Genomic DNA, 26,202 nt, shown 5'->3' with positions numbered 1-26,202 from the left:
TACAAGCTTGCTATCCCAACACAAGGACAATGGAGGTAACAGCATCAGGAGTGCAAGGCCAGCCTTGGTCACATGGAGTTTGAGGCCAGTCTGGGATCTATGAGACCCTATTTAAAATATAAAATAAAATTCTACAAAGAATACATTAAAATTAAAGAACTGGGGTTAAATACTGATAACATACACTATATACACATACGCAATTGTCAATGAATAAATAAAAATATATTCAATAAAATAAAACGAAATCTGGCCTCCCTGTCCCTAATCAGTTTTATGCATATTCATATTGAGTGACACAATTTTGTACCTGTCCATCTTTGTCCACTCCTCCACCTTTGTCCATTAATTGGCGTGGAGGCCAAACACCGCCTACTTGATCTTAAGAGTATACAACTCCAAAGTAGCTGGTCAGAGCATAGGCCACGCCCTTCTTTCCTGAGACCCCGCCCCTTGAGATACCACGAACCGACTTTGGGCAGCTAGCCCCGCCCCTTCGCCGAGGCCACGCCCACTTAGAGGCCACACCTCTTAGGGACTCCTCCTTACCGTTGGGTACCAGGAGGGGGCCCTAGCGCACAGCTAATCTTTCTCAGACGGCCAGGCCCGCCCTAATACATGTGACCCCGCCCACTCGAAGCTCCGTCTCTGCCCATTGGGCGCTGAGGTGTCAGGTTTCTGTTAGTCTCTTCCGACTCCCGCCCTTACAGACTCCGCCCCCAGAGGCCCCGCCCCCTCGAAGGCCTCGCCCCGTCCGTTGCGCGGCCGGCAGGAGGCGCCTCGAGCCGGGAGCCAGCTCGGCTAACGGCGGGCGTGGGATCCGCGCGCGGGGGACGCAGCTGACGGGCTGCGCTGAGGTGAGTGCGGGGCGCGAGAAGGAAGGTCAGCAGAGGCCGAGGATGGCCCAGGAGGTGCCGCTGAGCCACTGCGGGGACCCGCGGAGGGCGCAGAGACCGCGGGCTGAAACACGGGTGGCGGGGCACGCGCTGGGGCGGGGCCGCGCTGGTCACGGTCCCCGCGGCGAGTCCGGGCGCGATAGAGGCAGGCTTGCTCGGTTGCCATGGAAACCGGCGAGCGCACGGGGCCTGGAGCGGCCCGGGGGAGCTGCACCTGAAGGCCGGGTGGGCGCGGGTTGCGTGGCCCCGTGGATTTCCAGGGGCGATCCGGGTTCCGTCACTTGTGGCAGAGGGACCTTTCCAGGCCTCAGTTTACCTGGTAGTGCCTTGGAGGTGCAATCTAACCTGGAACATCTCGAAAGAGCTCAAGGCGGGAGTCCCGCACTCTCCCACCAGGATGGTGGTGACACCCCCGCCTACACCCGTCCCGCATCGTGTCTCCTCCCCACCCGTGTGCCCGCGAGAGGCATTGTTTCTCTAGCTATTTCTGTATCATTTCCAGCCAGTCCCCCGACAAGTGCCGCGCCTGAGACAGATGCTGAGCTGGAGCTCCGAGGCACTCAAAGGGATCTGGCTTCTGTCCCTGGGGAGCCCTGGGATGGGGGCCTGACAGGCTGCAGACCTGCCCGGCCCAGCCTCTGTCGCCTGTCGAGTGTTTGGTTAATCTGAATTACCAAAAAGAATTTGATTACTGGTGTCTCGGTGCTTCGGGCCACCTCTTGTGCATTCCGGAGAGGAGCTTGTCTTTAATCCTACTGGGAGAAGTAGTCAGTCCCTTTTTGCTAAGTGGCCAAATGAAACCTGATTGAATTATGCTCGCCTTTAAAGCTTCCCTCCAGCTGGAGCCATAAAGATAGGATTTGTGGATGAGGGGAGGAGGCTAATGCGCCGCCGCCTGCAAAGTTGACTGCTCCGTTTTTTCTTCTGTTGGAATGATAATGTGTTCCACATTGTCCCTGTTGGAACAGAGACGTCCCTCCACCCATGTCAGCCGTCGTTGACCTCACTGCCTGCTTGGTCTCTGTGACTTAACCTTACTTTTTTCCATTTCTTTCTATTTTTTATTCCTTCCTTCCTTTTTCTTTTCTTTCTTTCTTTTTTTAAAAGCAGAAACGGAGAATGAGAAAAGAGACAGTTTCTGAGGCAGCCAAGACGAGAGCCCTGCATGTTCTCTTGACTCTCTGGGACCTGAGCTGTCCTCAAATGTTTGTGTGTCAGAGGCGAGAATGAGACAGAAAGAGGAAAAGACAGGTCATACTTCCAGAAAAACAGATCTGGTTACCCAGGGCGTGCTCTCCTCTGTAGGACTTTCCCTGAATTCCAAGTGACCTTTTGAGAAACATTTTTGTCCTGTTTGGACAAACAGGCTACACTCTTGATTCTGTGATTAGGAAGGAAAGTGGCATATAAGCAGGTGGCCACCCTCAGGGCCCACTCTTTAGTGGCCGTGGGGAGGATGGTCATAAAAACAAAAGGACTTCCTGGAAAATCTCAAAGAAGCGAAAGCTGGGCATTTGCTGGGTTTCTGGGCAGCTGAGAAGGGAGAGGGAGAGGAATGAGTCACGTCCACTCAGGTCCTCTCATCTCTTGCTCTTCACAGGTTTCTCAACTCTGTCTTAGAATCCCTCTGGACAGGAGGGAGGGGCCACTTCTGAGGTTCCAATTTGTACCCTGTGACCCTGAGACCCTAGGAGGGGACCTAGCAGTTATGTACTTGCATTTTTCCATTTCGCTTTCCTCTTATTTATTTATGTGTTTTGAGACAGGGCTATGTGTAGCCCATGGTGGCCTCAAACTGCATAGCCACAGACGACCTTGAACCTTAAAAAAACTTTATGTTGATTTATTTATTCTTTTACTATGCATATACATTTTAAATTTTATAGATTTTTTAAATATTTAAATTTAATAACATTACTCTGTATATGCATGCACCTGCTTAATTGGTGCTCTTGTGAAAGTCAGAGGACAACTTTTTTGGAGTCCATTCTCTCTGGCTAGCGTATGAAATGTGGAAACTGAACGTCAGGCTTGGCAGCAAGCACCTCTGCCATCTTGATGGCCCAGTGACCTTGACCTGATTGTCCTGTCTCTACCTCCTGAGTGCTGGGATTTATAGGCATGTGCCACCTTGCCTGGTTTATGCAGTGCTGGGAAAGGAACCCAAGGCTTCACGCATGCCGGGAACTGAGCTACATCTTTGGCCCCATTACTCTCTTCTAGATAGGGTCTCTTAGTCGCAGTTGGTCTGGAACTCCATATATCCCAGGCAGGCCTTGCCATGCAATCCAGCCGTAGCCTCCCGAGTGCTGGGATTATATATGAGAACCATACCAGCTTCCAGCTTTCTCCTCCTCACACTTTCTCTTTTTGACAATGTCTCATGTAGCCCAGGCTGGCCTGGGTAACTGAGGGTAACCTTTAGCTCCTCATGCGTCTACCTCCAGAGCATGCACCGCCATGCCCAGTTAACATTCCTGTTTTGTTAGACTGTAGATCTACAGTTAGACTGTACCAGCCTGCTCAAGATGTACAGCCTAGGCATGAGATGCCCGCTCACTTCTGCGTGGGATCTGGGCCTTTTAAACGCTGGAGTTTACTTTGTGACATTCCTCCAGTCTGAGGACAGTTTGACATTGTGTTTATGTTTACTCCTGGACACAGACTCCAGAAGCCATGGCTTCTGTGGCCGGCCACAGGCTTCAGTGACTGAGACCACATTGTTGTCCACCTGGGTTAGACTTTGGATCTTCCAGCAGAGATGTAGAGATGTCCCCTGTGCTACAGGAAAGTGGCTGGGGGCAGGGGGGAAGAAGTGTTGTGGAGGGCCATGTCATCTGAGAATGTGTTCTGGTCTAGAGACTTCCAAGGAAGGGGTGTGTATGCATGCAGAGGCTGGAGCTTAGTCTTGGGAGACATTACTCATAAGCTGTCCACTGTGTGTTTCTGAGACAGGATTACTCAGTGGCTTCGGACTCTATAAAACTGCCCAGCAGAGGAATCCCAGATCTTCTTGTCTTCATTCCCCCTGACCTGGATTTTCACATGGGTTCTGGGCATGGAACTTTAATGTCCATGTTTGCATGTGAAGGCACTGACTGTGCTGTGTGAGTGCACTGAGAGAGAGGGAGAGAGAGATATGCATGTGAGTGTGTGGGGATGTGTGTACTGGTACCCACACAAGGAGAGGCTAGAACCACAGAAGCTGGGAGCTTTCGGTGTCTCCCTGCCTCTTCCTTGGAAGCCTCTTGTCCAGCACACATTCTCAGATGACAGTGCCTCCACAGCACTCCGTTCTCTCCAGCCGCTTCTGTGAAGCACAGGGGACATCTCTGCTAGAGGAGCCACGGTGTTTGGAGCCCGGATGTTATCCCCAGTGCTGAGGTTGCAGGCACTCACTGGCTGCCACGCCCAGCTTTTTATGTGGGTGTTAGAGATTTGAACTCAGGTCTTCTGCTTATTACAGGGCCAGCATTCGCATCAACAGAGCCATCTTGCCAGCTCTTTGAAGATGCTTTTGTTGTGGTTTAAGTGACAGTCCTATGCAGGGGAGCACAATCAGTTCTAGGCTGTTGCTGGAGACGCTTGTCACAGGAACCACAGGGGAAGAGAGAGACACAATTATTTGACCCCTCCATAACTTTCTTCACTGAGACACAAGAACCTTCTGTTCACATTTTCTGTCCACCTTCTCTGGATCCCAGCTATCTATAGACAACTTCAAGTCTCCAGAAAGCTGGTCCATACATTATTGGTGGGCAGTGGGCTTTGGTAGGAACTAGAGACAGGGCAGTTGCTAGTTTTCAGAGCTCTAGCTTGAGGGTATAACACTCACAGGCCGGTCTGGGAGAGCTCTGACTCCTCCCACAATGCCCGGCACCTAGGTCAGCAGGCTGTGGAGGACTGGTGTGGGGGCCTGCCTTCTCAGCTTTGTTGGTGGTGGGGCTGCTGGTGGGGAGAGGCCTCTGAAAGGATCGGAAAGAAATCTGATTCTCAGTGTCCTTTGGTGGTCTGGGCAGTTGCATTGTTTGGCTCCCTGTGGGGTCTTTGTTTTGAGACTAGATCTTGCTGTGTTTGTAGCCTCAGACTGGATGTGTAGTCCTGTCTGACCTCCAACTCAGGATTCTCTTGCCTTAACGCCTCTGAGTTGCTGGGATTGCAAGATCACGGTCTAGGCATGACCACATCTGGCTCACTGAGGATTCGTCTTGTCTTGTCTTGTCTTGTCTTGTCTTATTTTGTTTTGCTTTGTTTGAGAGTAGGTCTCTGGTACCCCAGGCTGGCCTGGAACTTTCTGAGTAGCTAGGTTGACCTTAAACTTCTGGTCTTGGTGCCTTCACCTCCCAGCTGATGTGATTGTCAGTATGAACCACATGCTCTGTTTTACCTAAAAGTTTTGTTTTTTTTTTTTAACTTATTTTGGGTTTTGTTTTTAGATTTACTTTATGTGTCTGAGTGTCTGCCTGAATGCAGATATGTACAACACATGCGTGCCTCCTGTCCTCAGAGGCCAGAGGAAGTCATCAGATCTCATGGAATTGGAGTTACTTATGGGTGTGCAATGCCATGCTGCTGCTGGGATCTGAACCCTGGTCCTCTGCAAGAGCAGCACATGCCTTTAAGCATTGAACCATCTCTCCAGCCCTAAGAAACAATCAATCTTTCTTTCTGAATAGTCATTTATTTTACATGTACTGCATATGTACACGTACCATGACACATATGTAGAGATTGGAAGACAGATTTTGGGAGTTGGTTCTCCCTCTTCTTTCTCGTGGTCCCTGGGTCAAACTGAGTCCAACAGGCCTGGCAACCAGTGTCTTTACCCACTGGGCCGTCCTGTTAGCCCCTGAGAGTCTTTTGCAGAGTTCCTTGGGTGTTTCTGCTTTAGGCTGCCACTTCTCCAACCCATAACGATGTGGTTGAGTGGAGACTGGGGACTTAAGTGGAAGTTAGTGACTTAGCTGGACTCAATGTGGCAGGTATCTGTGGTGCTTTCTCTGGGTCTTGAGTCACTAGCGAGTGTGTTCAACCTTTTGACATTGCAATGTGATGTCATCTGCAAAGCAGACAGTTAAAGCACTGTGCTAAACAACCAAACCACCAAAACGCCGCATGTTTCAAATAAGTTTACAGTTTTGTGTTGGGCATCCTTCATAACCATCCTTGATTGCATATGGCCCCAAGGTTGCAGGTTAGACACACTTGTCTGGATCCTTCTAGAAAACACTCCTCTTGGCTCACCAATTTATCTGCCTTTGTCTGTGGTGCAGGAGTCCGGTGTGGTCGTCAGGAGATGAATGTGTGCAGCTTTTCTGTTTCATCCTGTCTGGTGGCAGAGCTGAAAGTCCCCATTTCCTTCTCTGGACTCTGCAGCCCCTGCAGACTGTTGGTGAGGGAGATGGGTAATTCCATCTCTAAATCCCACAGGACATCACAGGCTTTAGGATTACAATTCTGCAATACACAGTCTCTTCCTGCTCCCTGGGAGTTCCTAGGGAGCCAGGCTGTCTCTAGAGGGGCTTGGGTGGCTGTGTGGCTGAAGGTGGTGGGTGGAATGTGCACATTCCAAGGATGCTTCCACTGGCCTTGGAGGCTCTCTTTGTGTTGTTCCTCGTGGCCTAGTGGACGAGCCCAGCGTCAGTCGTAGGGAAGTATCTCTTCAGTTGGGACCAACTTCCTCCACCAGGGATCTCTTCCAGTCAAGACCGGTTTCCTCTTGCCAAATCATGGGGAGCAGCATTTTCTTGGGGTTTGTGTTTCTAATGTGTATGTGTTGTGCCTGTGTGCATTCATGTGTGCCCGTGTGCCTGTGTGCATGCGTGCATGTGCACCTCTGCCCATATGGAAGCCAGGGAGGAACATTAGGTGTCCCAGTCTTATTCTTTGGAGACAGGGTCTCTAGCTGAGCCTGGGGTTATGTTGGCAGTCAGCAAGCCCTAGCAATCCTCCTGTCTCTACCCCTCACATTGCTAGTTTATAGGTGCATGCATAGCCGTGCCCAGATTTTTCCATGGGTGCTGGAGATCTGAGTTTTGGTCCTCATGCTCACACAGCAAGTGTCCTTAACCACTGAACCATCTCCCCAGTCCCAGGCCTGGGACTTTTTATTATCATTACTGTTTTTTATGGCTGTGGCTGTGATCATTTCCCCAGATCGGCTTGTGTTTGAGACGAGCTTTGTCTTTTGTATAATAGACTGGCATAGACAAAATTGAATTCACACAGGGTCAGGGCTCTGTTCCCAAGTTGAATATGGCTTGATTTTTGTTTGTTGTTGTTTTTCTGGCTTTGACATGGCTAGATGGTGGGTGTATCCCCCAGGGCAGAGAACCAGCCTACAGATACTGTGTGCTTTGTCCCCTGTCCACCTGCTCCTGTGCCCAGCAATTCTCAGAAATCATGCAGCTCTAAGGCAGTTACAGCTTACTAGGACTTCCTCCTGCTTCCTGCCAGCGGTTTTCCCTGGAAGCATTCAGTCTATCAGACCTGCTTTGTCCCTTGCACCTCACAGACTCTGACTTGTCAGCACCATTGCTGGGGTCTGGCTCCAGGTGGTATGGATGCCAGGATGGCCCAGGACTGTTTCCTCTGCTGGTCAGACTGGTGTCTCTGTTGCTTTTGATGTCCCTGATACTTGGCCCTAACCTGTATCACTTTGTCCTCTTAGGCTCCAGCCTTTCCCCAGCCACTGGTTGAAAGCATCAGTGCTTATTCATGAAGACACACCCACCATGTTTTATGGGACTCAGTTGATCATGTCTCCTCCCACCAAGAATAAGCTGAAGCGACAGAGCCAGCTACTATCCACTATGCTGTCCCGGACACTGAGCTACAAGTATCGTGACCTGGATTCCACCTTCTGCAGCCTAGGTGCCAGTGATGACCCCTCGGAGCTCTCCACGCAGCTCTCAGCCCCCGGGGTCCTGAAGGTGTTTGGGGACAGTGTCTGTACCGGCACCCACTATAAGAGTGTCCTGGCCACTGGCGCCTCCAGCGCTCAGGAGCTGGTGAAAGAGGCACTGGAGCGCTATGCCCTGGACCCTGAGTGTGCCGGACAGTATGTGCTGTGTGATGTTGTGGGCCAGGCTGGGGACTCTGGGCAGCGATGGCAGGCCCAGTGCTTCCGGGTGTTTGGGGACAATGAGAAGCCCCTCTTGATCCAGGAGTTATGGAAACCCCGAGAAGGCTTGTCCAGGAGGTTTGAGCTAAGGAAGAAGTCTGATGTGGAAGAGCTGGCAGCAAGGGATGTAGATACCACCACAGCAGGTGAGGAAGGGGTGCGTGGGTCTGGGTGAGGAAGGATGGATATAGGGTGACAGGCAGAGGGAGCAGAACATGGGGGAAGGTGGGAAACAGGGGCTGTGAAGTCATTGTCATCCTCAGAGGTCTGGCTGACCTTGCTGGACATGTATTAACTGTGAGACACCTGGTGGCCCGTTTCAGTGGCTCCTGCTACCTTCTATAGTGTGTTAGGCCAAATCCAGCCCTTAGTCCCAGAGACCCGTGGGTTCTGTGTTGTTGACCTTCCACTGGCCCTTTCAGACGGTGTTAGGAATCTTAGGGCAGCTGGGCTGAAAGACTCGGAAGGATCTTCACAGGCCCTCATGACACTGCCATGTCCAAGGGACTCCGGTGCTAACTGGCTGCAGGAGGAGATGCAGCAGGCTGGCAGTACCTTGGGTGGCCTAGAGGCAGTTGGGTGTCACACTTCTTGTGGGCTTTAGTAGCAGGGCAGCTTGGCTTACTCTTGGCCTCAAGGACATGGTTGGTGGTTTGGTGTTCTTTGCTTCATTATTCAAGTAGTGGAAAGAAATTTGTTATTTTGACAGAATTTATTTTTTTCAATTACCCAAAGATTAGTTTTTAGTTAACTTTTTTTCAAGAAATGTTTTAGGTTTATTTTATGTGTGTGGTGTGGAGGTTAGAAATCAAACTGGGAGTCAGTATCCTTGGACCACGTGGGTCCTGGGACCAACATCGGCTCGTCAGACTTAGCGGCAAGCACTTCTACTCACTAGGCCATCTCATTGACCCCTTGTTTTTAAAAAGTAGTGTGTGTGTGTGAGGGGTGGGGGATACACAATGTTATAGTGCACTCAGGTCAGGGGACAGCTTTGTGGAGTCAGTTCCCTCTTTCCACAGTGGGTTCTGGGAATCCAACTCTGGCCTTTCAGGCGTATGAAGCAAGTGCCTTTCTGCAGTGAGCCATCTGCCAGGCCCCCACATGTTGTTTTCAGAGACTTCCTGTAGCCAAGGTGTGGTAGGAAGCCCTCTCAGCAGTCAGGAGGCCAAGACAAGAAGTCGGAGAGTCTGTGGTCAGCTTAGGCTGCAAAGCAAGACCCTTCCTTGCCCCATGATGTGTGTGTATGATCTTTCTGTGAGGTCAACAGGGTTTTTGAGGGAAGAGGTGGCATGGGCTGGAGCTGCATATGCATGCAGATGTGGGCGTACACACACACACACACACACGCACACACACGCACACACACGCACGCACACACACACACACACACACACACACACACATGCACACATATGGGCACTTGCACCCAGGACTTTGATATTGGTGTGTGGAGCATTACGCTGTTTTGCATTTGCTTGTGTGATGTGTGTGTGGTGTATGTGTAGGTGTGTGTAACCATGAACACAGAGGCCATAGGAGGACTTTAGGTGTCCTGCCTAAATCATTCTCCTCCCTATTCCCTTAAGGCAGAGTCTTGCACTGAGCCTGGAGCTAGGCTAGTGGCCAGAACACCCAGTGGTCTGTGTGACACTGTCAATGATGGGGTTATAGACACAAAGCTGCACCTAGCATTTTACATGCTGCAGAGGATTTGAACATGGTCTCCATGTTTGCATAACAAGCATTCTTACTGAGCTGAGATCTCAGTCCTCCAGCGACATTTTGGACATTCTTTTACACAGAACAGGCCTGATGAGATCATCAGAGGGGCTGCTGCTGGTGCCCTGTGTGCATGGGTCTGTCTGTCATTAGGTCCTTATGTTCTGTCACCTGGGTGCGGTAGAGCTTTGGCAAGCCTGTGTAGTGGCGGCTGCCGGCTGCTGGCTGCTGTGAGTGTACTATGTACTATGTCTACCTCATTCAGTACTGTGCTCACACGAGGCCAGGCCAGAGGAAGTTCCACAGCTCACAGCCTCTCTCCCTTGGTGGCTATGAAAACCTTTTCAATAAAGAGTCCTTTCTTTATAGGTCAGGCTGAGTGACCCACTTCTTGGGCCATAGGGGGTCATGTTACTGCCCAAGCAGGCCCAGCCCAAGGGATGACTTTCCTGGCTGCCATTCTTCTCCGGGTGTGATGAAGGTGCATGTGCCTCTGGCCAGGGCAAGCGCTCCAAGGATTATGCTAGATTGGTTGTCAGGGGAATGCCCAGCCTGCTGCAGCTCCTCCTCCCCACTCTCTTTTTTGGCAGTCCTGGGGAATTGAACCTAGGACCTCACTGATGCCAGGCAAGCACTCTGCCACTGAGCTACAGCCTCAATCTTTGTCCATGCTTCTTACTGAGCATTATAGCATCCTATAGAGCCTCTGCTTAGGCCTAGGGAGATGTAAAGAGAAGAGCAAGCCTGGCTCAGTTGGGGAGCAAAAGATGTCCCTGTAACAGGCACCCGGGTAACACACAGCACAGAGACCCAATGATGACTTGGCCTGGAACTTACTATGTAGACCAGGCTGGCCTTGAACTCACAGAGATCAGCCTGCTTCTGCCTCCTGAGTACTGGGATTAAAGGCATCACACAGCTGGGCCCAGCCCCCTTCTTGGTCCCACGATGGAGGCTGCTGCTGTGGGCTTGCATTCAGGAGCTTCTTTCCGGCCTAAACATTAGAAGCACCAGGATGGCAGACGCCTGAGGCCTGGGGAGCAGGGACTGAGGCTCCAGCTGGCAGCTCACCTGCTTCTAGTGAATCACTGGGGCACTTGCAGTGCCCCCATGGGAATGCCCTTTGTCAGGTTTGGGCTCTGTTTCCCACAAACATTGCTTTTTTTGTGTGGTGATTTCCTGATTTTCTAGCTTATCAAAATATGGGCTGCCTGTTTGGGAGGCAGGCGGAGGTGTAGGTGGAACACACTGGGCTGGAAGGCAGCTCTTCATAGTTTCCTAGGGGCTGGAATTTACGGCCTGTGCCATGAGGAGAGGGCTCTGTGTCCTGTCAGTGAGATAAAGATGACAGTCACTTGCATGCACTATTGGGAGAGTGATGGCAGGGCCATGTGGTTTCTGTCAGCACCTTAGGAAGAGTAAAGGATAAGTCTTGCTTATAATCATGGGAAGAGCAAGTGTGAGGAGAGCAGGACTGTTTGGGAGCGCTCTCTCTCTCTCTCTCTCTCTCTCTCTCTCTCTCTCTCTCTGTGTGTGTGTGAAGTGTGGTATTGAAGATGGAACTAGGGGCTTGTATATGCTAGGCTGATCTCTATCACTGAGCCACACCCCAGCCCCTCACTGGGGGATTCTAGGCAGGGGCTCTACCACTGAGCCACACCCCAGCCCCTCATTGGGGGATTCTAGGCAGGGCCTCTACCACTGAGCCATGCCCTGATTGTTCTACCACAGAACAAGATATACCTTTTTTTTTTTTTTTAAGATTGTTTTTTAAATTTGTATGTGTGCACATGTGTGGAGGCCTAAAGAGAGGATGGGTTTCCTGAAGCATAACTGACGGCTGTGAGCTGCCTTGAGTGTTGGGAACTGAATCGGGTCCTCTTGAAGAGTAGTAAATTCTCTTAACAATGGAAATATCTCTCCAGCCCTCCAGATCCTTTTCATTTTATTTTGAGACAGGGTCTCATTACTTTTCCCAAGCTGGCCTTGGTTTCACTATGTAGCCCCAAACTTGTGATCCCCCTGCCTCATCCTCCTGACTAGCTAGGATCACAGCTCCGAGTCACTATGCCTGGCTTTGGCCCTACTGCCCTTTATTCCTTATGGAGCGTGAAGTTAGCCCTTGATCTTTCTATCTCAGCTTCCTGAGTTGAGGAAGGCCTTGCTGTGGGAGGTGTATTGGGTATACTAGTGTGTGGAGCAGCCCCTCCAACCCCAGGCTGACTCCCTGCATTCTAAGAATAATGTCTCCACATCCTGCCACACATCTACTGGTGGGAAGACCTGCCCTCCATTGAGAGCCCCACTTTACACTTCAATGGACGATTCACTTTTGTTACCCTGACATCTTACCCTGGAGGTCAAGCAGGTGGCTGGGACCTACCTGCAGCCATTAGGTTTGTGACCCAGAATGCTTTGAGGGCTGAAGACCTTGGGAACTCAGTATCTTGAGGATGGGGAATGGGTGGAACTGAAGCTTGTTTACTGGACCTCTTCCTGTTCAGCCTTAGATGGGTTCCCTTCCCAGAACAGGATGGCATTTTTTGCTTTGGGTGTCTTCTCCATAAAAAGGCAAGCATTTAGGACCATTGAGATTTGAGGCTACAGACTCCATGATAGCAGACACTGGACTTGTGACCATAGAGCAGCCCATCAAAAGTCTGCTGTGGTGCTTGACATTTATTGGCATCAGTGAAGTGTGTGGGAGGGTGTTGGGAGATGGCTCAGTCAGTAAAGTGCTTGGATCCCCACAGCTACATAAAAAGCTGCATATAGTGGCATGTGCCATAGTTTCAGTGCTGGAAGATGGAGACAGGAGCTTCCCAGCCTGGCTAGTCAGTCTAGGTGAAGCATCTAGTTCCAGATTCAGTGAGAGACCTTGTCGTCTCAGAACATAAACTGGAGAACAGCTGAAGACAGCAGATGCCAACCTCTGGTCTGGCCTCCACAAGCTCACACAGATACTTGAGAACACACACACACACACACACACACACAGAGAGAGAGAGAGAGAGACAGACAGACAGACAGACAGACACAGAGAGAGAGAGACAGACAGAGAGACATACACACTGGAGGAGAGAGATCCTCTGTGGGTCATAGCTTTCATGTGTACCCAAAATTCTAGGTTGGGCATTTTCTGACAGAAAATGGGAAGTTAACATAGACACAGAGTGCTTGGCTCTAAATCTGTATCTTCTTGTGAACTTTGTTACCATGCAAGCAACAGCATGGGGACTTCTAGGAACATGCCACAGTGAAGCCACTGCTTCTTCTATGTGCCAGCTGTGTCTTCTGTGTCTGTCCTCAGGAGCCACCTCCTGTGCTCATTTGCTTTCTGAGTGCTTATCTTCCACTGTTGATCAGATGTTAGAGAGGGTCTCATGTAATCCAGCTGTCTTCAGATTTGCCGTGTAGTGGAGACAAACTCCTGATCCTCTTGTCCCTTCCTTCCTAGCACTCAGATGACAGGTGAGCACCATCCACACCTTGAATCTGACTTCTGAGTAATTCCTGTCTTTGGGTGAAGGTGGGAGGGGGCTTGGCTGCCGTGGTTCTTTTCATCGGAGAGTGGCTGCCTCTCCACAGCCTCCTTTTAGTGGGTACTTGGTGGTAGGCTCATTTCAGGACATGGTGGAAACCAAAACAACTTGAGCTTTTCTTCAGTAGTCTGAAACAATTTACATCAATTTACAAAGACACCAGAGGCAGGGGAGGTACATTCATCCCATCACACTGTCATGAGCCACTGCTGGACAGACAGATGGACAATTTTCTTTGTTTTTTTTTAAAAGATTCTTTATGTATATGAGTATACCATTGCTCTCTTCAGACACACCAGAAGAGGGCATCGGATCCCATTACAGATGGCTGTGAGCCACCATGTGGTTTCTGGGAATTGAACTCAGGACCTCTGGAAGAGCAGTCGGTGCTCTTAACCGCCAAGCCATCTCTCCAGCCCAATTTTCTTTGTTTTTAAATTTGTTAAAATTACATTTATTATTTGGGGAGGGGGTGCACACTGACACAAATTTGAAGGTCAGAGGATACCTTGTACAAGTTGGTTCTCTCCTCCCACCATGTGGTTCTGGGGATCAAACTCAGGCGGTCAGACTTGGCAGCAAGAGCCTTAATTTACCTCCTGAGCCATTTCCAAAGACAGATTGATTGGGAATGGACATTGCAGTGGGACTGAAAGTGTCATAGTAAGTCACATGTGCATTTAAGGTGGCAAAGAAATGAGCTTTTAATTAGAAAACATCCCCTTAAAAGTTTGCAAGCGGTGATTTGAAATGGTCACCCTTAGCTGCAATAGGCTGGCAGCAGTCCAAGATAAGAAGCAGTTGCTGACCAGATGTCCTTGAGAAGTTTTTTTCTGGGTGAAGTGGGAACAGCCTTTGTAGAAGGTTGCCGTTCTGGCAGAGTCTCCTGGAATGGTCTTGTTATTATGGATATGTGTGAGAGATGTCCTCTCTTGTAACACCCCAACTTTACTATTAAAGTTAGACACAAGTGATTCCATTTTGATTCTGACAGCTTTTACCTAGGGAAGAATTTCAGACATTGAGGAAACTGTATGCTAGTGGATAGGAAATGGGCTGCCCCTGGGGAGCTCCAGGCCCTTCCATGTGGTAGCACATGGATCTGGGAATGGGAATGTCACTTAGGTATGCAGTTGAGGGTGTGTGTGTGTGTATACATGTAAGGAATACTGAAAAATTCTCATCCTCAGTTTCCTCACCAAGTTGAAAATTCTCCATTTTCCTTAGCACTTGGCACAAATTGGGATTCTCAAATAGGAACATGTATTTACAATTGACATGGGCCACTTGTAACTTATGAAGTAAACAACTCTTAACTTACATTTTCTAGAACCTCTTGACTGTTTCAGTGACACTGAGTTAATACTCCGAGAAGGATATATTTTTCCGTTCATTAGTCAGCAGTTGTGTAGCTAGTCTACTAACAAAGTAACAGATTTGTAGGCCTGGTGACCAAGCCCACAGCCTTATATATGCTAGATGAGAGCTGTACCACTTAATCACAGCCCCAGCTGGTAACAAACTGCTTTAAAATGTTCTTTCTTTAAAAAAAAAAATTTCATATGTATGGGTGTTTTGCCTATGTGTATATCTGTATACCATATGCATACTTGCTGCCTTCAGAGGCCAGTTGAGGGCATCAGATGCTCTGGAACTGGAGTTACATCCTCTTGTTAGCTGCTCTGTGGGTTGTGGGAATTGAACCTGGGTCCTCTGAAAGAGCAGCTAGTGCTTTTAACCACACACAGAGCCATCTCTCTGGCCCCAGTGACCTGATACTGTAATACTTTTTCCTACTGCACAAAACTTCAGCCATAATTAGTGCTTATTTACATTTTTGTGTATAAGTGTGGTGTGTATATGTATATTCATATGTATGTGTGGGCGCATCCCTGCATATGTGTGTACATTCATGTGGATGCATGAATCTGACTCTGGGTCTCAGTCCCTCTCTTTCAGTAAGTAAGGCCTCTCATGGCATCCCGTGTTCACCAGCCCCAGCTAGTCTTTCTAGCCAGCTTGTTCCTGGCATCTCTTGTCTCTGTCTCTTGAGTACTGGGATCACAGGGGTCGCCGTGTTTATCCAGCTTTTGTACTTCGGATCTGAGGTCCAAAGTCCCTCTATCTACTGAGCCACTCCTCAGATGAAGGATCCTTTTCCAGAGCTGCCTTGAAGCAGGTACCATAAGAACAATGCTGTGAATGTGAAATTAGTAGAGACCCCACATTGCCCATTAGCCATTTGAAGCATTTCTAATAAGAATAACCTCTTCACTGTGTAATTACTCCATCAGAACCATGTTAACATCCGCTAGTTCCCATGGTACTATTGGTTCTAAGTTTTTTTCCTTAATGTGCTCAAGTGCTATTGGGTATACATGTTGTGGTAACAGCTAGTTGTGCCCCAAGTCTGCCTCTAGCTGCAGAAGAATTGGGACCATCAAATCCATTGGCTTCCCAGCCTCTGTAGTAGAACACAAAGGAGGTGAGGTTGGGGACATGCAGTTCACAGCCTACCACAAATACATAATGTAAAAAGGAACTATTCTCTCAAAGCAATGAGGTCAGGGCCAGGGCTCTCTCAGCACTGACAGATGGTTACTCTGGATAGTGGTGTGAGGGTGACAGGGTGAGAAGGCTGCTTCACTCTTGTTCATTTGCTAGCTAACACTGAGGAACTCCTGGGTCAGGCCCTCGATGTGCTGCTGCATACAGGGCAGTTCACAAGCAAACACATCTATCGGCAATAGCAATGAAGACAAAAGCTCTCAAGGTGCCAGGCAGCGGGGTGCACACCTTTAATCCCAGCACTTGGGAGGCAGAGGTAGGCAAATCTCTGAGTTTGAGGCCAGCCTGGTCTACCCGAGGGAGTTCCAGGACAGCCAGGGCTACACAGAGAGAACCCTTTCTTGAACCTACCTCCCACCCCAAAAAAATCTTTCAAGGAGCTGAAAAGATGACTCAAGGGGTGAGAAAGCGTGCTGCACAGTCATGAGGATCCGAGCTTGCATCCCAGAACTCTCATAGCAAGCCAGGCTTGACTAAACCTGTGTATATGCCTGTGACCCCAGTGCTGTCACCTAGCTGAAAACTGTGAGTTTCAGGTTTGGAGGGAGACTATGAATCAAAAGAATAAGGCAAAGTGCCTTCATTCCTACACAGGCACACCACTCATGTAACATGTGTGCTCACACCACACGTGCACATGGAACATGCATACACATATACACACACATATCTATCAGGAAACATAACTGCAAATATTTTGGGGGCTGGTGGTGCAGCTTAGTAATAACACATTTGCCTAGATGGGTCAAGGCTCAATCCCCTTTACCAAAACAAAAACAAACAAACAAACAAACCAAACCAAACCAAAAACCCCTTACAAAGCACTATGAAAAATGATTTAGTTATGGATTTAGGAAGTTCTCTCTGAAGAGACGAACTTTAAGCTTGCCTTTGTGAAAGATGATAACATACATACCAGGTGAAGGGAAGGGTGGAGCAGGAAGAACATTCTGGACAAAGGAACAGTATTATTCGAAGACCAGGGATAAGAAGAAACAAACGGCAAGGCCAGGCAGTCAGTGTTTGGAAGTGGCAGTGCCAAGGAGTTACTTTGGACTTAGACAAAGTACAAGAGGCCACTAAAGCACGCACAAGCCCATTTTGGATCCTGAGGCCAGAATACTTTGAGAAGGTCAGTAATGGATTGACAGGAGAAGTTTCACCAGAGCAGTGCCACGTGGCTTAGACTTCAGTTACAGCTGGAGAGAAGTGGATGGAGGAGAACCAACAGTGTTGGCAAAGTTGATGTTGAAAACAAGAACAAAGGAGGCGCCAAGAATGAAGCCCAGGATTCAGGGTCTATGGAGGTTCGATTTTCTAAATGGGGATTAGAGAGAGAAACAGCTTATGGGAGAGTTGGAGGAACCATTCTTTATTATTCATTCATTCATTCATTCATTCATTCATTCATTCATCACGTACTTCTGATGGACATGCCATGGCACACACATGGAGGTCAGAGGAAAACTTTCAGGAATCATTTTTCAATCCCCTGGGTTTGGAGATCTCACTTAGGTCCCGAGGCTTATGCAGCAAGTGCTTTTACAAACCCTTAAGCCATTTTGCTGACCCAAGTGTTTTCTTTAAATGGCAAAGTTTGAGACATCCAAGGTGACAGTGTTGGAGTCCTATGGTATGGACCCACTGTTTAGGAGAGAAAATCTGATTATAAAAAGTTAATCTGTAAGTGGGTGACATTTGTTTATAGATAGGGTCTCATAGCCCAGGCTGGCCTGGAACTATGTAGTCCAGGCTGATTTCAATCTCATGATTCTCCTGCTCAGCCACCAAGACTGTTTGGTGATAGTAAAGCTGTGGAAGTGGACAGAGCATGCAGGTAGTGAGATGCAAACAGTGAGGAGGGATGAGGGCTTCTGCAGATCCCGAGGCTAAGTAATGGAGGAGAAGCCAGAAGGGCAAACTGAGAAAGGTAGAATGTGTCCAGAGATATACAGGTAATAGGAACAAAGTGTAGAGTTACTTTGTTTTGGCCTTGTTAGCCAAACATGAAGATTCTGTGGGTCAGAACAATGAAGATCACTGGGTTCATTGGATTGGGCAGCATAGAAGTAACCAAAAATTAGATTAATTCTGGAAAATACATAAAGAAGGTAGAATGATGAATGAACACTATAAATTATCTTTCAAATGTACAGGTTAGTACCCCACCCCAAATAAAGGACATTTCTGTGGGTTGAAAAAAAAAAGATCAACCACGGGATCTTTTTTGTATGTGTGTCCATGTGTGTTGGTGAATATATACATGTGTACATGTGTGCATAAGTGTGGAAGCTAGGGCATGACCTCAGGTGTTGTTCCTCAGGAGCTGTCCACCTCATTGGTCAACATCCATCAAGCAGGTTCTCTAGTTTTCCATCCAGTCCAGGAATCTGTCTGTAACCCTTCTCTAAGACTGCAAGTGTGCCCACTGTGCCCATTCGGTATGAGGGTTCATGAGGGATTGAGATCATGTAGCATCATTGAGATGCCACATAGCAGCATAACATCATGGAGATGCCACATAGCAGCATAACATCATGGAGAGGCTACAGAGCATCGTGGAGAGGCCACAGAGCATCATGGAGAGGCTACAGAGCATCATGGAGAGGCCACAGAGCATCGTGGAGAGGCCACAGAGCATCGTGGAGAGGCCACACAGCAGCACTTCACTGACTGACCTCTTTCCCTGATGAAGCACAGGATCTCAACTAATTGTGAAACTGTAATTTCCCTGGGAGGCATTTGTCAGTTTGGACAAGTAAGAAGCTTAGACTTGGAGATGGAGCTGTGGCTCAGTAGTTTAAAGCACATGGTGATCTTCCAGAGGATCAGTTTGCATCTCAGAACCCCTGTCATAACAACAGCTGCTGAGGATGAATGTATACTCACCCACAAATACACAGACACATGCAAATGAAAAATAAAAATAAAGTCATAAGAAAGGAACTTGAACTTTACAGTGGACAAGAGACAAAGCCCTTTGAGACCTTAGAAAGTTGGGCAGTTAGCACTGAGACCTACCCTCCTTTCTGAGGAAGTTGGACACTCCAAAGGGTAGTATGTTGAGTACCTACCTGGCACATAGATGGCAAGGAAAATTATCTTTCTTGACCTGGGTTCTAAATGGTGAAAACTTTAAAAACTTTCTTAACAATTAAAAAGCACACTTTGTCCCACGTGTATTTGGGTCTGGAGTATAGTGGATACAAAATTAAAAGTCATATCAAGTGTTACACACCTTTAATCCCAGGACTCAGGAGATAGAGGCGGGAGGATCCCTGTGAATTTGAGGCCAGCCTGATCTACATATTGTGCTCCAGGGCAGCCAGAACTACATAGAGAGACCCTGTCTCAAGAAAGAAAAGAAATCACATTATACACAATTTAGTGAGTTCAAGAGCATCTGGCAAAACCAAAGAAACTCCTACTTGGAAGAGCGTATCCACTATCCCAATCCTCTCCACAAATGATCTCATAACAAAAATAAGAGGACACAAAAGGGAAGTGCACAGGAATCCATGAAAGACAACACACTACAGAATTAGACTCCGGGGAGCATTCTCGGCTGCTGAATACTAATGCATGCTCCCCATTTTTGAAGAGACGGTAGGATGTAAATAGTATACCACCTCCAAAATAGAGACAGACATTCAAAACAACAAGGGAATTGTGCTGGTTAGCTTTAACTGTCAACTCGTCATAACCTAGAATCGACTAGAAAGTCCTTTTTTGAAAAAAATGTAGTTTTCCAAGTTTTAATTATATGTAAGCACGTGCCCACAGAGACCAGAGGTATTGGATCATAGGGAACCAATCTCCTATCCTGGAAAAGCAACAGTGGTGCCTTCTCCTCCCATCTGTCTTCTAAGCTATCTCTCTAGCCCTGGGAAGAGATTCTTAACAAAGAATTACCTAGATCTGGTAGGCTTGTGGGTTTGTCTGTAGGGGACTGTCTTGAGAGTTCATTGATACAGAAACATCCAGCCCATTTGTGGGCATTACGATGATCCTTAGGCAAGGGGTCCTAAACTGTATAAACAGGAGAAAGACGGGTGGGTGACAGGAAGCAAGCATGGTGCATTTGTTCTCACTGCTCTTGACTGACTATGATGTGCCTAGATGTCTTAAGTTCTTCTCACCTTCCCTGTAACTGATGGTTACCTGGAATTGTAAGCCAAATAAACCCTTTACCCCTAAGTTGTTTTTTTTTGTTTGTTTGTTTGTTTGTTTTGTTTTTTGTGTGTGTGTTTGTTTGTTTTTGTTTTTGTCAGCAACAGGACTGGAAAAGTTATAGGTAAGTATTTAAAAGAATACTTAAGCTGGTGCTTTCACTTAGTGGTCGAGTGCAAGGCACTTGGATTCACCCCCAACACCACAAAAACAAATAAATAGTGCACTTCAGCGGTGCTTCAACTGCGCTCTCTCTATATAACTGAAGTGAGAATGGAGAAGTGGGAGATCTGGCATCACCCAAGAACAAGCACAGATCCGGAGCACGGGAAGAATGGGAAGGTTCATCCTGTATCTAAATGAAGAGAACCAAGAGAATGTCGGGAAGAGCATATTCCAAGCATAGGCGTGGGAATCTTCTAGAAACCACGAAATGAAAAGGACTCCTTGCTCTGCAGCGTTAGGGATCCCGGCGTGGCCTTGGAAATTGAGTATATTTACCTTGCGCACACACAGCAGTAGAAGTGTGGGATACTGAGGACAGAGATTTGAGCATGGGCCGCCAGAAGGAGACCAAAGGGCCATAGATTGGCTAGATGGTAACTCTAAGCAGGAGCCAGGGAAAGTAGAAGCCACCGCAACAAGTGCCACCGGGGCCTGATGAGAGCGCCACTGTCGCTCTAGGCCTAGCTAGAGCATCCTCTGGAACCTGCTTGGGGATTGTCCCTGAAGAAAGACTTCCCAGAACCAGGCAGGACGGGCCGGGATGGTGCTCTTCCGGAAGCCCTCTAGCGCGAGAATGTCCTCCAATCTCGTGAGAGCCGCAGCGGCATCGGCCGGTGCGCAGGCGCGTGCGTGCGCCGTCGGTTCTGGAACGCGACCGCTGAGGAGCCCGGCGCCATGTTGACCCGGAGGGGTACCAGGGGAAGCGCTTGAGGCGGCGGGCTCGGAGCGGAGCGGGGGCCGACAGGGCCGGCCGGCAGGAGCCCGCCCCTCGCGCCTTCGGATCATGAGCCGAGCAGAGGCCGCCGAGGTCGCGGTGGCGGGGCAGGTGCCCTGGCGGCGCGGGAGCTAGAGATGATGCCATTTGCGGTGACCACCCAAGGAGCACAACAACCGGCTCCCGCCCCGAAGCAGTTCGGCATATCGTCCCCCATCAGCCTGGCCGCCCCCAAGGACACAGACCGCGAACTCACCCAGAAGCTGATCGAGACCCTCCAGCCCTTCGGGGTGTTTGAAGAGGAAGAGGAACTGCAGCGCAGGATTTTAATTTTGCAGAAATTAAATAATCTGGTGAAGGAATGGATCCGAGAAATCAGTGAAAGCAGGAATCTTCCACAAGCTGTAATTGAGAATGTTGGGGGGAAAATTTTTACGTTCGGCTCTTACCGACTAGGAGTACACACGAAAGGTGCAGATATCGATGCGTTGTGCGTTGCACCAAGACACGTAGATCGAAATGACTTTTTCACCTCCTTCTATGACAAATTGAAACTACAGGAGGAAGTAAAAGATTTAAGAGCTGTTGAGGAGGCCTTTGTGCCGGTTATCAAACTGTGTTTTGATGGAATAGAGATTGATATTTTGTTTGCAAGATTAGCATTGCAGACTATTCCGGAAGATTTGGACCTACGAGATGATAGTCTGCTTAAAAATTTAGATATTAGGTGCATAAGAAGCCTTAATGGTTGCCGGGTAACTGATGAAATTTTACATCTAGTACCAAACATCGACAGCTTCAGGTTAACACTGAGAGCCATCAAATTATGGGCCAAATGCCACAACATCTATTCCAATATATTGGGTTTCCTTGGAGGTGTTTCCTGGGCTATGCTAGTAGCAAGAACTTGCCAGCTTTATCCAAACGCAATAGCATCCACTCTTGTACGAAAATTTTTCTTGGTGTTTTCTGAGTGGGAATGGCCAAATCCAGTGTTGTTAAAAGAACCAGAAGAACGAAATCTTAACTTGCCTGTATGGGACCCAAGAGTGAATCCTAGTGACAGGTACCATCTTATGCCTATAATTACACCAGCATACCCACAGCAGAACTCCACGTACAATGTGTCTGTTTCAACCAGGATGGTCATGATTGAGGAGTTTAAGCAAGGGCTTGCTATTACTCATGAAATTCTGCTGAATAAGGCAGAATGGTCCAAGCTTTTTGAAGCTCCAAGCTTTTTTCAAAAATACAAGCATTATATTGTACTTCTGGCAAGTGCACCAACAGAGAAACAACATTTAGAGTGGGTGGGCTTGGTGGAATCAAAGATCCGAATCCTGGTTGGGAGCCTAGAAAAGAATGAGTTCATTACTCTGGCACATGTGAATCCCCAGTCATTTCCAGCACCAAAAGAAAATGTTGACAAGGAAGAATTTCGTACTATGTGGGTGATCGGGTTAGTGTTGAAGAAGCCAGAAAATTCTGAAATTCTCAGTATTGATCTCACCTATGATATTCAGTCTTTCACAGATACAGTGTACAGACAAGCAATAAATAGTAAGATGTTTGAGATGGATATGAAGATTGCTGCAATGCATCTAAGAAGAAAGGAACTTCATCAGCTACTTCCAAATCATGTTCTTCAGAAAAAGGAAACACATTTAACAGAAGGTGTAAGATTGACAGCTGTGAATGACAGCAGTCTTCTCTTGTCTATAGACAGTGAAAACAGCATGACTGCACCTTCACCTACTGGCACTATCAAGACAGGTCCACTGACTGGAAACCCTCAGGGCAGAAACAGTCCTGCTCTGGCTGTTATGGCAGCATCTGTGACCAACATACAGTTTCCTGATGTTTCCTTGCAGCATGTGAATCCCATAGAAAGCTCGGGGATTGCACTGAGTGAAAGCATCCCTCAGATTCCTTCACAACCTACCATTTCACCACCACCTAAGCCTACAATGACCAGAGTTGTTTCTTCAACACATCTGGTAAACCATCCATCTAGACCTTCAGGAAATACAGCAACGAACATACCCAATCCTATACTAGGAGTCTAGAAAACATTCTCGCCTGATAAGAAGAAAGGAACAAGAAACCCAACAGAAGGGAAGGAACCAGATAGACGAGTCCAGCTTAGACACTACTCAGACAGCAGCTTCTCTGTTGGCCTCTCAGGAAACACCTGGGAACAGATAAGCCCGGTATCCCTGTTTTTCCTAGAGATCCTATTCCTTTTATTGAGAGTTCAATAAAACAGATTGAATGGATAGAAACCACCTCAAAGGCCCTTACACAAATTCTTGCAAATTGAACTTGTCGCTTTCAGATGTTAAAGGAAAATGAGGGAAGCAGACTAGATATGACTCAAAATAGATTCATACTCGATTGGTAACTTTTTTTACTGGCCTAATCTTGAACCCAAGTCCAGATTAGCATTCAAAACCAGAAGTACTGTTACTCATGCCTCAGATCATTAGTGTGTTGATAGTAGTTACATTATTTCAGAGAACTATGATTAGAAAAGAGAAAAAAAAAAAACCTCCAGATGTATTCATTTCTATCCATGACTGACATTAGAATTGGATTTATGTTTGATCCACTGTTGGGAAATTTACAATACAATCTATCAGAACCCCTTATTTTAGCACTTTATGGGATTTTTATTTTTTCCATTAGGAACTAATTTTTGACTTTCCACTTTGGTGAATTTTCACTTTCTTTCCTCCCTGAAAAGGTTTCTTTACTAATCTTAAAGTTGCATGCTATTTTTGTGGTAATATACTTAAGAAAGCACAAAATATGTATCTCAGTTCCCAGGAGGTGGCTACACCCTTTAAAATGGAATGTAAACTCTGAGGGCATTCATTTGACATCAAATCCATAATTACTAAGTATTTGGTTTCTGTGGGACAAGATCAAGAAATGGTATATGAGTTTTATCTGTAGAATTGTTTGGGAGAATGTATAATCAGCAACTAGGTATTTTCTCAGAATTCCACATTCTTTTGTCCTTAATCATCAGTCCTCAAACAAAAAAACCTTTGCATTAAGCATGCATGCATGCATGTTGCTTCTTTAAAGTCCAGGATATTAATATCTAAACCATAATATGAATCCAAAAGTTTTTTGGCCACATGGCACAAAACACCAAATTCTGACTCCGTGGTTAATATCTCAGGAAAACTTCGGTCAGTGTTCTGTTTTTGATCTCCACGGATGTGAGATTTTCTAGATCATAGAGTATCTACTTAGGAAGAAAACTAGTTTCTAATTTTAAATATGTAGGCAAGAAGGCATTTTTACTCTTAAGAACCTTGAGCCATGTTTTATTTTAATTCGGTACCAGAATTTATCAGATTACATGTGTACAGACATACAAAAAATAATTTCCACAAAGCACTTGACATCTAGTCAGCTTTCTACTCTTTTTTTCCAAATCTCAGGGATACTATAAATTAGAGCTGCTTCTCAATAAAGTAGCAGAATCCCCGTATGTAAGAACTATGAGGGCCAACAGATGTCACTGAATGATAGCTTTAGTCTTCCTTCATGTAGATACAGCAAATTTAACAGCTCTTCCAAGCAGCCAGGTCTGTCTCCCTTTCCCTCTAAAACTCTTCCTTTCTGTTCTGCCTGTTTTCTCCCATGTCAAGTCAGAATCGTTTAACCCTTCTAGATTAATTTTCAGTGTTGGAATATAGTCTTTTCCCTTTTAAACTATGCAGTAATTGAGACTTTCTGATACCTAGACTGCCGGGCCTCTGCCTGTCACACCTCTGCTCTGTGCATGTTCACCTTGCCCTTCACCAGCATGAAAAAGCACAGGGTTTCTGCATTTCAAATAGCTATGGGGTCTGCTGGAGACGGCCAGGCACAAATTTAGTCTCCTCATTTTGTTTACACATTGGAAAATTGTTTATTAAATGTTTTGTGTAACTATGCCTGTTTTTTTTTTTAAACCAAGCTGGAAACTTGGGACTTTTGAAGTCTAGTTTTTATTACGTGAATACCAGACTATTTTTTCATGTGATGTGTGTAGTGTCTCCTGAGTGGAGTTTGCTGTTACGTGGTATCTGTACTCCTTGTATTTTCGAGCACTATTTTGAAAGCAGATAATGTATTTCTCCATTACAAACACAATAAAAATAAATGCCGAACAACCTGGAACTACAACACTGACCAGATGTTTAAGTCTGATGTAAGAATTCAGATGTCCTTTTTCTTTTTAATTTTTTAGGGTTCTTGAGATGGAACCCAACAACCTTGAATGCACAAGGCAAGTGCTCTGCCATAGAGCTGCATCCCTGGACCCAGAACTACTTCATTATTCTGAAGAAGGTGGCAGGGCTGATGACTTTTCCAACTTTATGACATGGAGAGCCCAAGGTGTAGTGCCTGTGGAGGATGTACAAAGGGTTCAAATGTCAAAAGGAAAGACTTTATGAGGAAGACAGGAAGGGAGTCAGCATGGTGTTGTCAGGACTATAAGCACAGCCCTTTGGAAGCTGAGGTAGAGGATGACTTGAGTTTGGGAGTTGGTGACCAGACTCTGTTTAGTGAGACCTGAAGGGATATGCTGAGGGACTTGGGGAGGGGCAGGGGTATACTGCATAAGTGGAGAGGAGAGAAGGGTCTAGGAGGAGGCAGAGCTGCAGGGAAGTGGAGCTTGTCCATTTCAAGTGTATTGAGAATACTGAGCGGGATGAGGACAGTAGGGAGGAGCTGCAGTGAGGTGGCGTTTGTCGGTATGGGCTGGGGAGCTGCTGCTGAGATTGAAGGAACATACAAGATGTGAGGACATGGGGTGCAAGTGAGAAAAGTTTGCATGGGGACAGGGACAGGAGGACCCCACACTAATGATAGGAGAGACCTTGCTAGGGAAGGGGGGGGATGCTTTGTGACATGCTTGCCCCAGATCACTTAGCTGCAACAGAAAATAGCAAAGCAAAAATGATCAGACTTCAAAGTATGCCATTATCACACAACATTTAAAATCAGTACTTTAACACTGAGCCCTTGGGCAGCCCAGTGTAATGGTTACTGAATGTTTCCTCTGAAGGACTGCCTAGTGAGTAGTTTCAGCTTTGGGAAACCGTATGGTCTCTGTCACAACCACTTAACTCTGCCCTATAGAGTGAAGAGACAGATAATCCAGCAGCAGATGGCTCAGGCTGGATTTGTCACTCTCCCCACCCCCAGCAAGCATTGGCCACAATAAGCCCATTGACATTT

At 47.3% G+C, this 26,202-nt stretch overlaps 2 protein-coding genes across 2 annotated transcripts in view; both read left to right on the top strand.

Moving 5' to 3' along the window:
* Positions 1-747: 747 nt before the first annotated feature.
* Radil (Rap associating with DIL domain) overlaps positions 748-26,202 on the top strand; it is a 68,440-nt gene continuing 42,985 nt past the window's right edge. The window contains exons 1-2 of the mRNA XM_076923548.1: positions 748-857; positions 7,567-8,165. Of these exons, the coding sequence (XP_076779663.1) occupies positions 7,631-8,165 (535 nt within the window). The 5' untranslated portion in view covers positions 748-857; positions 7,567-7,630. The remainder of the gene's footprint in view (positions 858-7,566; positions 8,166-26,202) is intronic.
* Papolb (poly(A) polymerase beta) lies at positions 20,951-23,169 on the top strand. The gene is given in 2 exon segments (XM_076923549.1): positions 20,951-22,973; positions 22,975-23,169. Coding segments are annotated over 2 exon segments (1,920 nt in total). The 5' UTR covers positions 20,951-21,098; the 3' UTR covers positions 23,020-23,169.

Source organism: Arvicanthis niloticus, chromosome 24 (genome assembly GCF_011762505.2).
Source record: "Arvicanthis niloticus isolate mArvNil1 chromosome 24, mArvNil1.pat.X, whole genome shotgun sequence".
Classification (NCBI taxonomy): domain Eukaryota; kingdom Metazoa; phylum Chordata; class Mammalia; order Rodentia; family Muridae; genus Arvicanthis; species Arvicanthis niloticus.
Note: the sequence above shows the minus strand (reverse complement) of the source record. Positions and strands in the feature narration are given on the sequence as shown.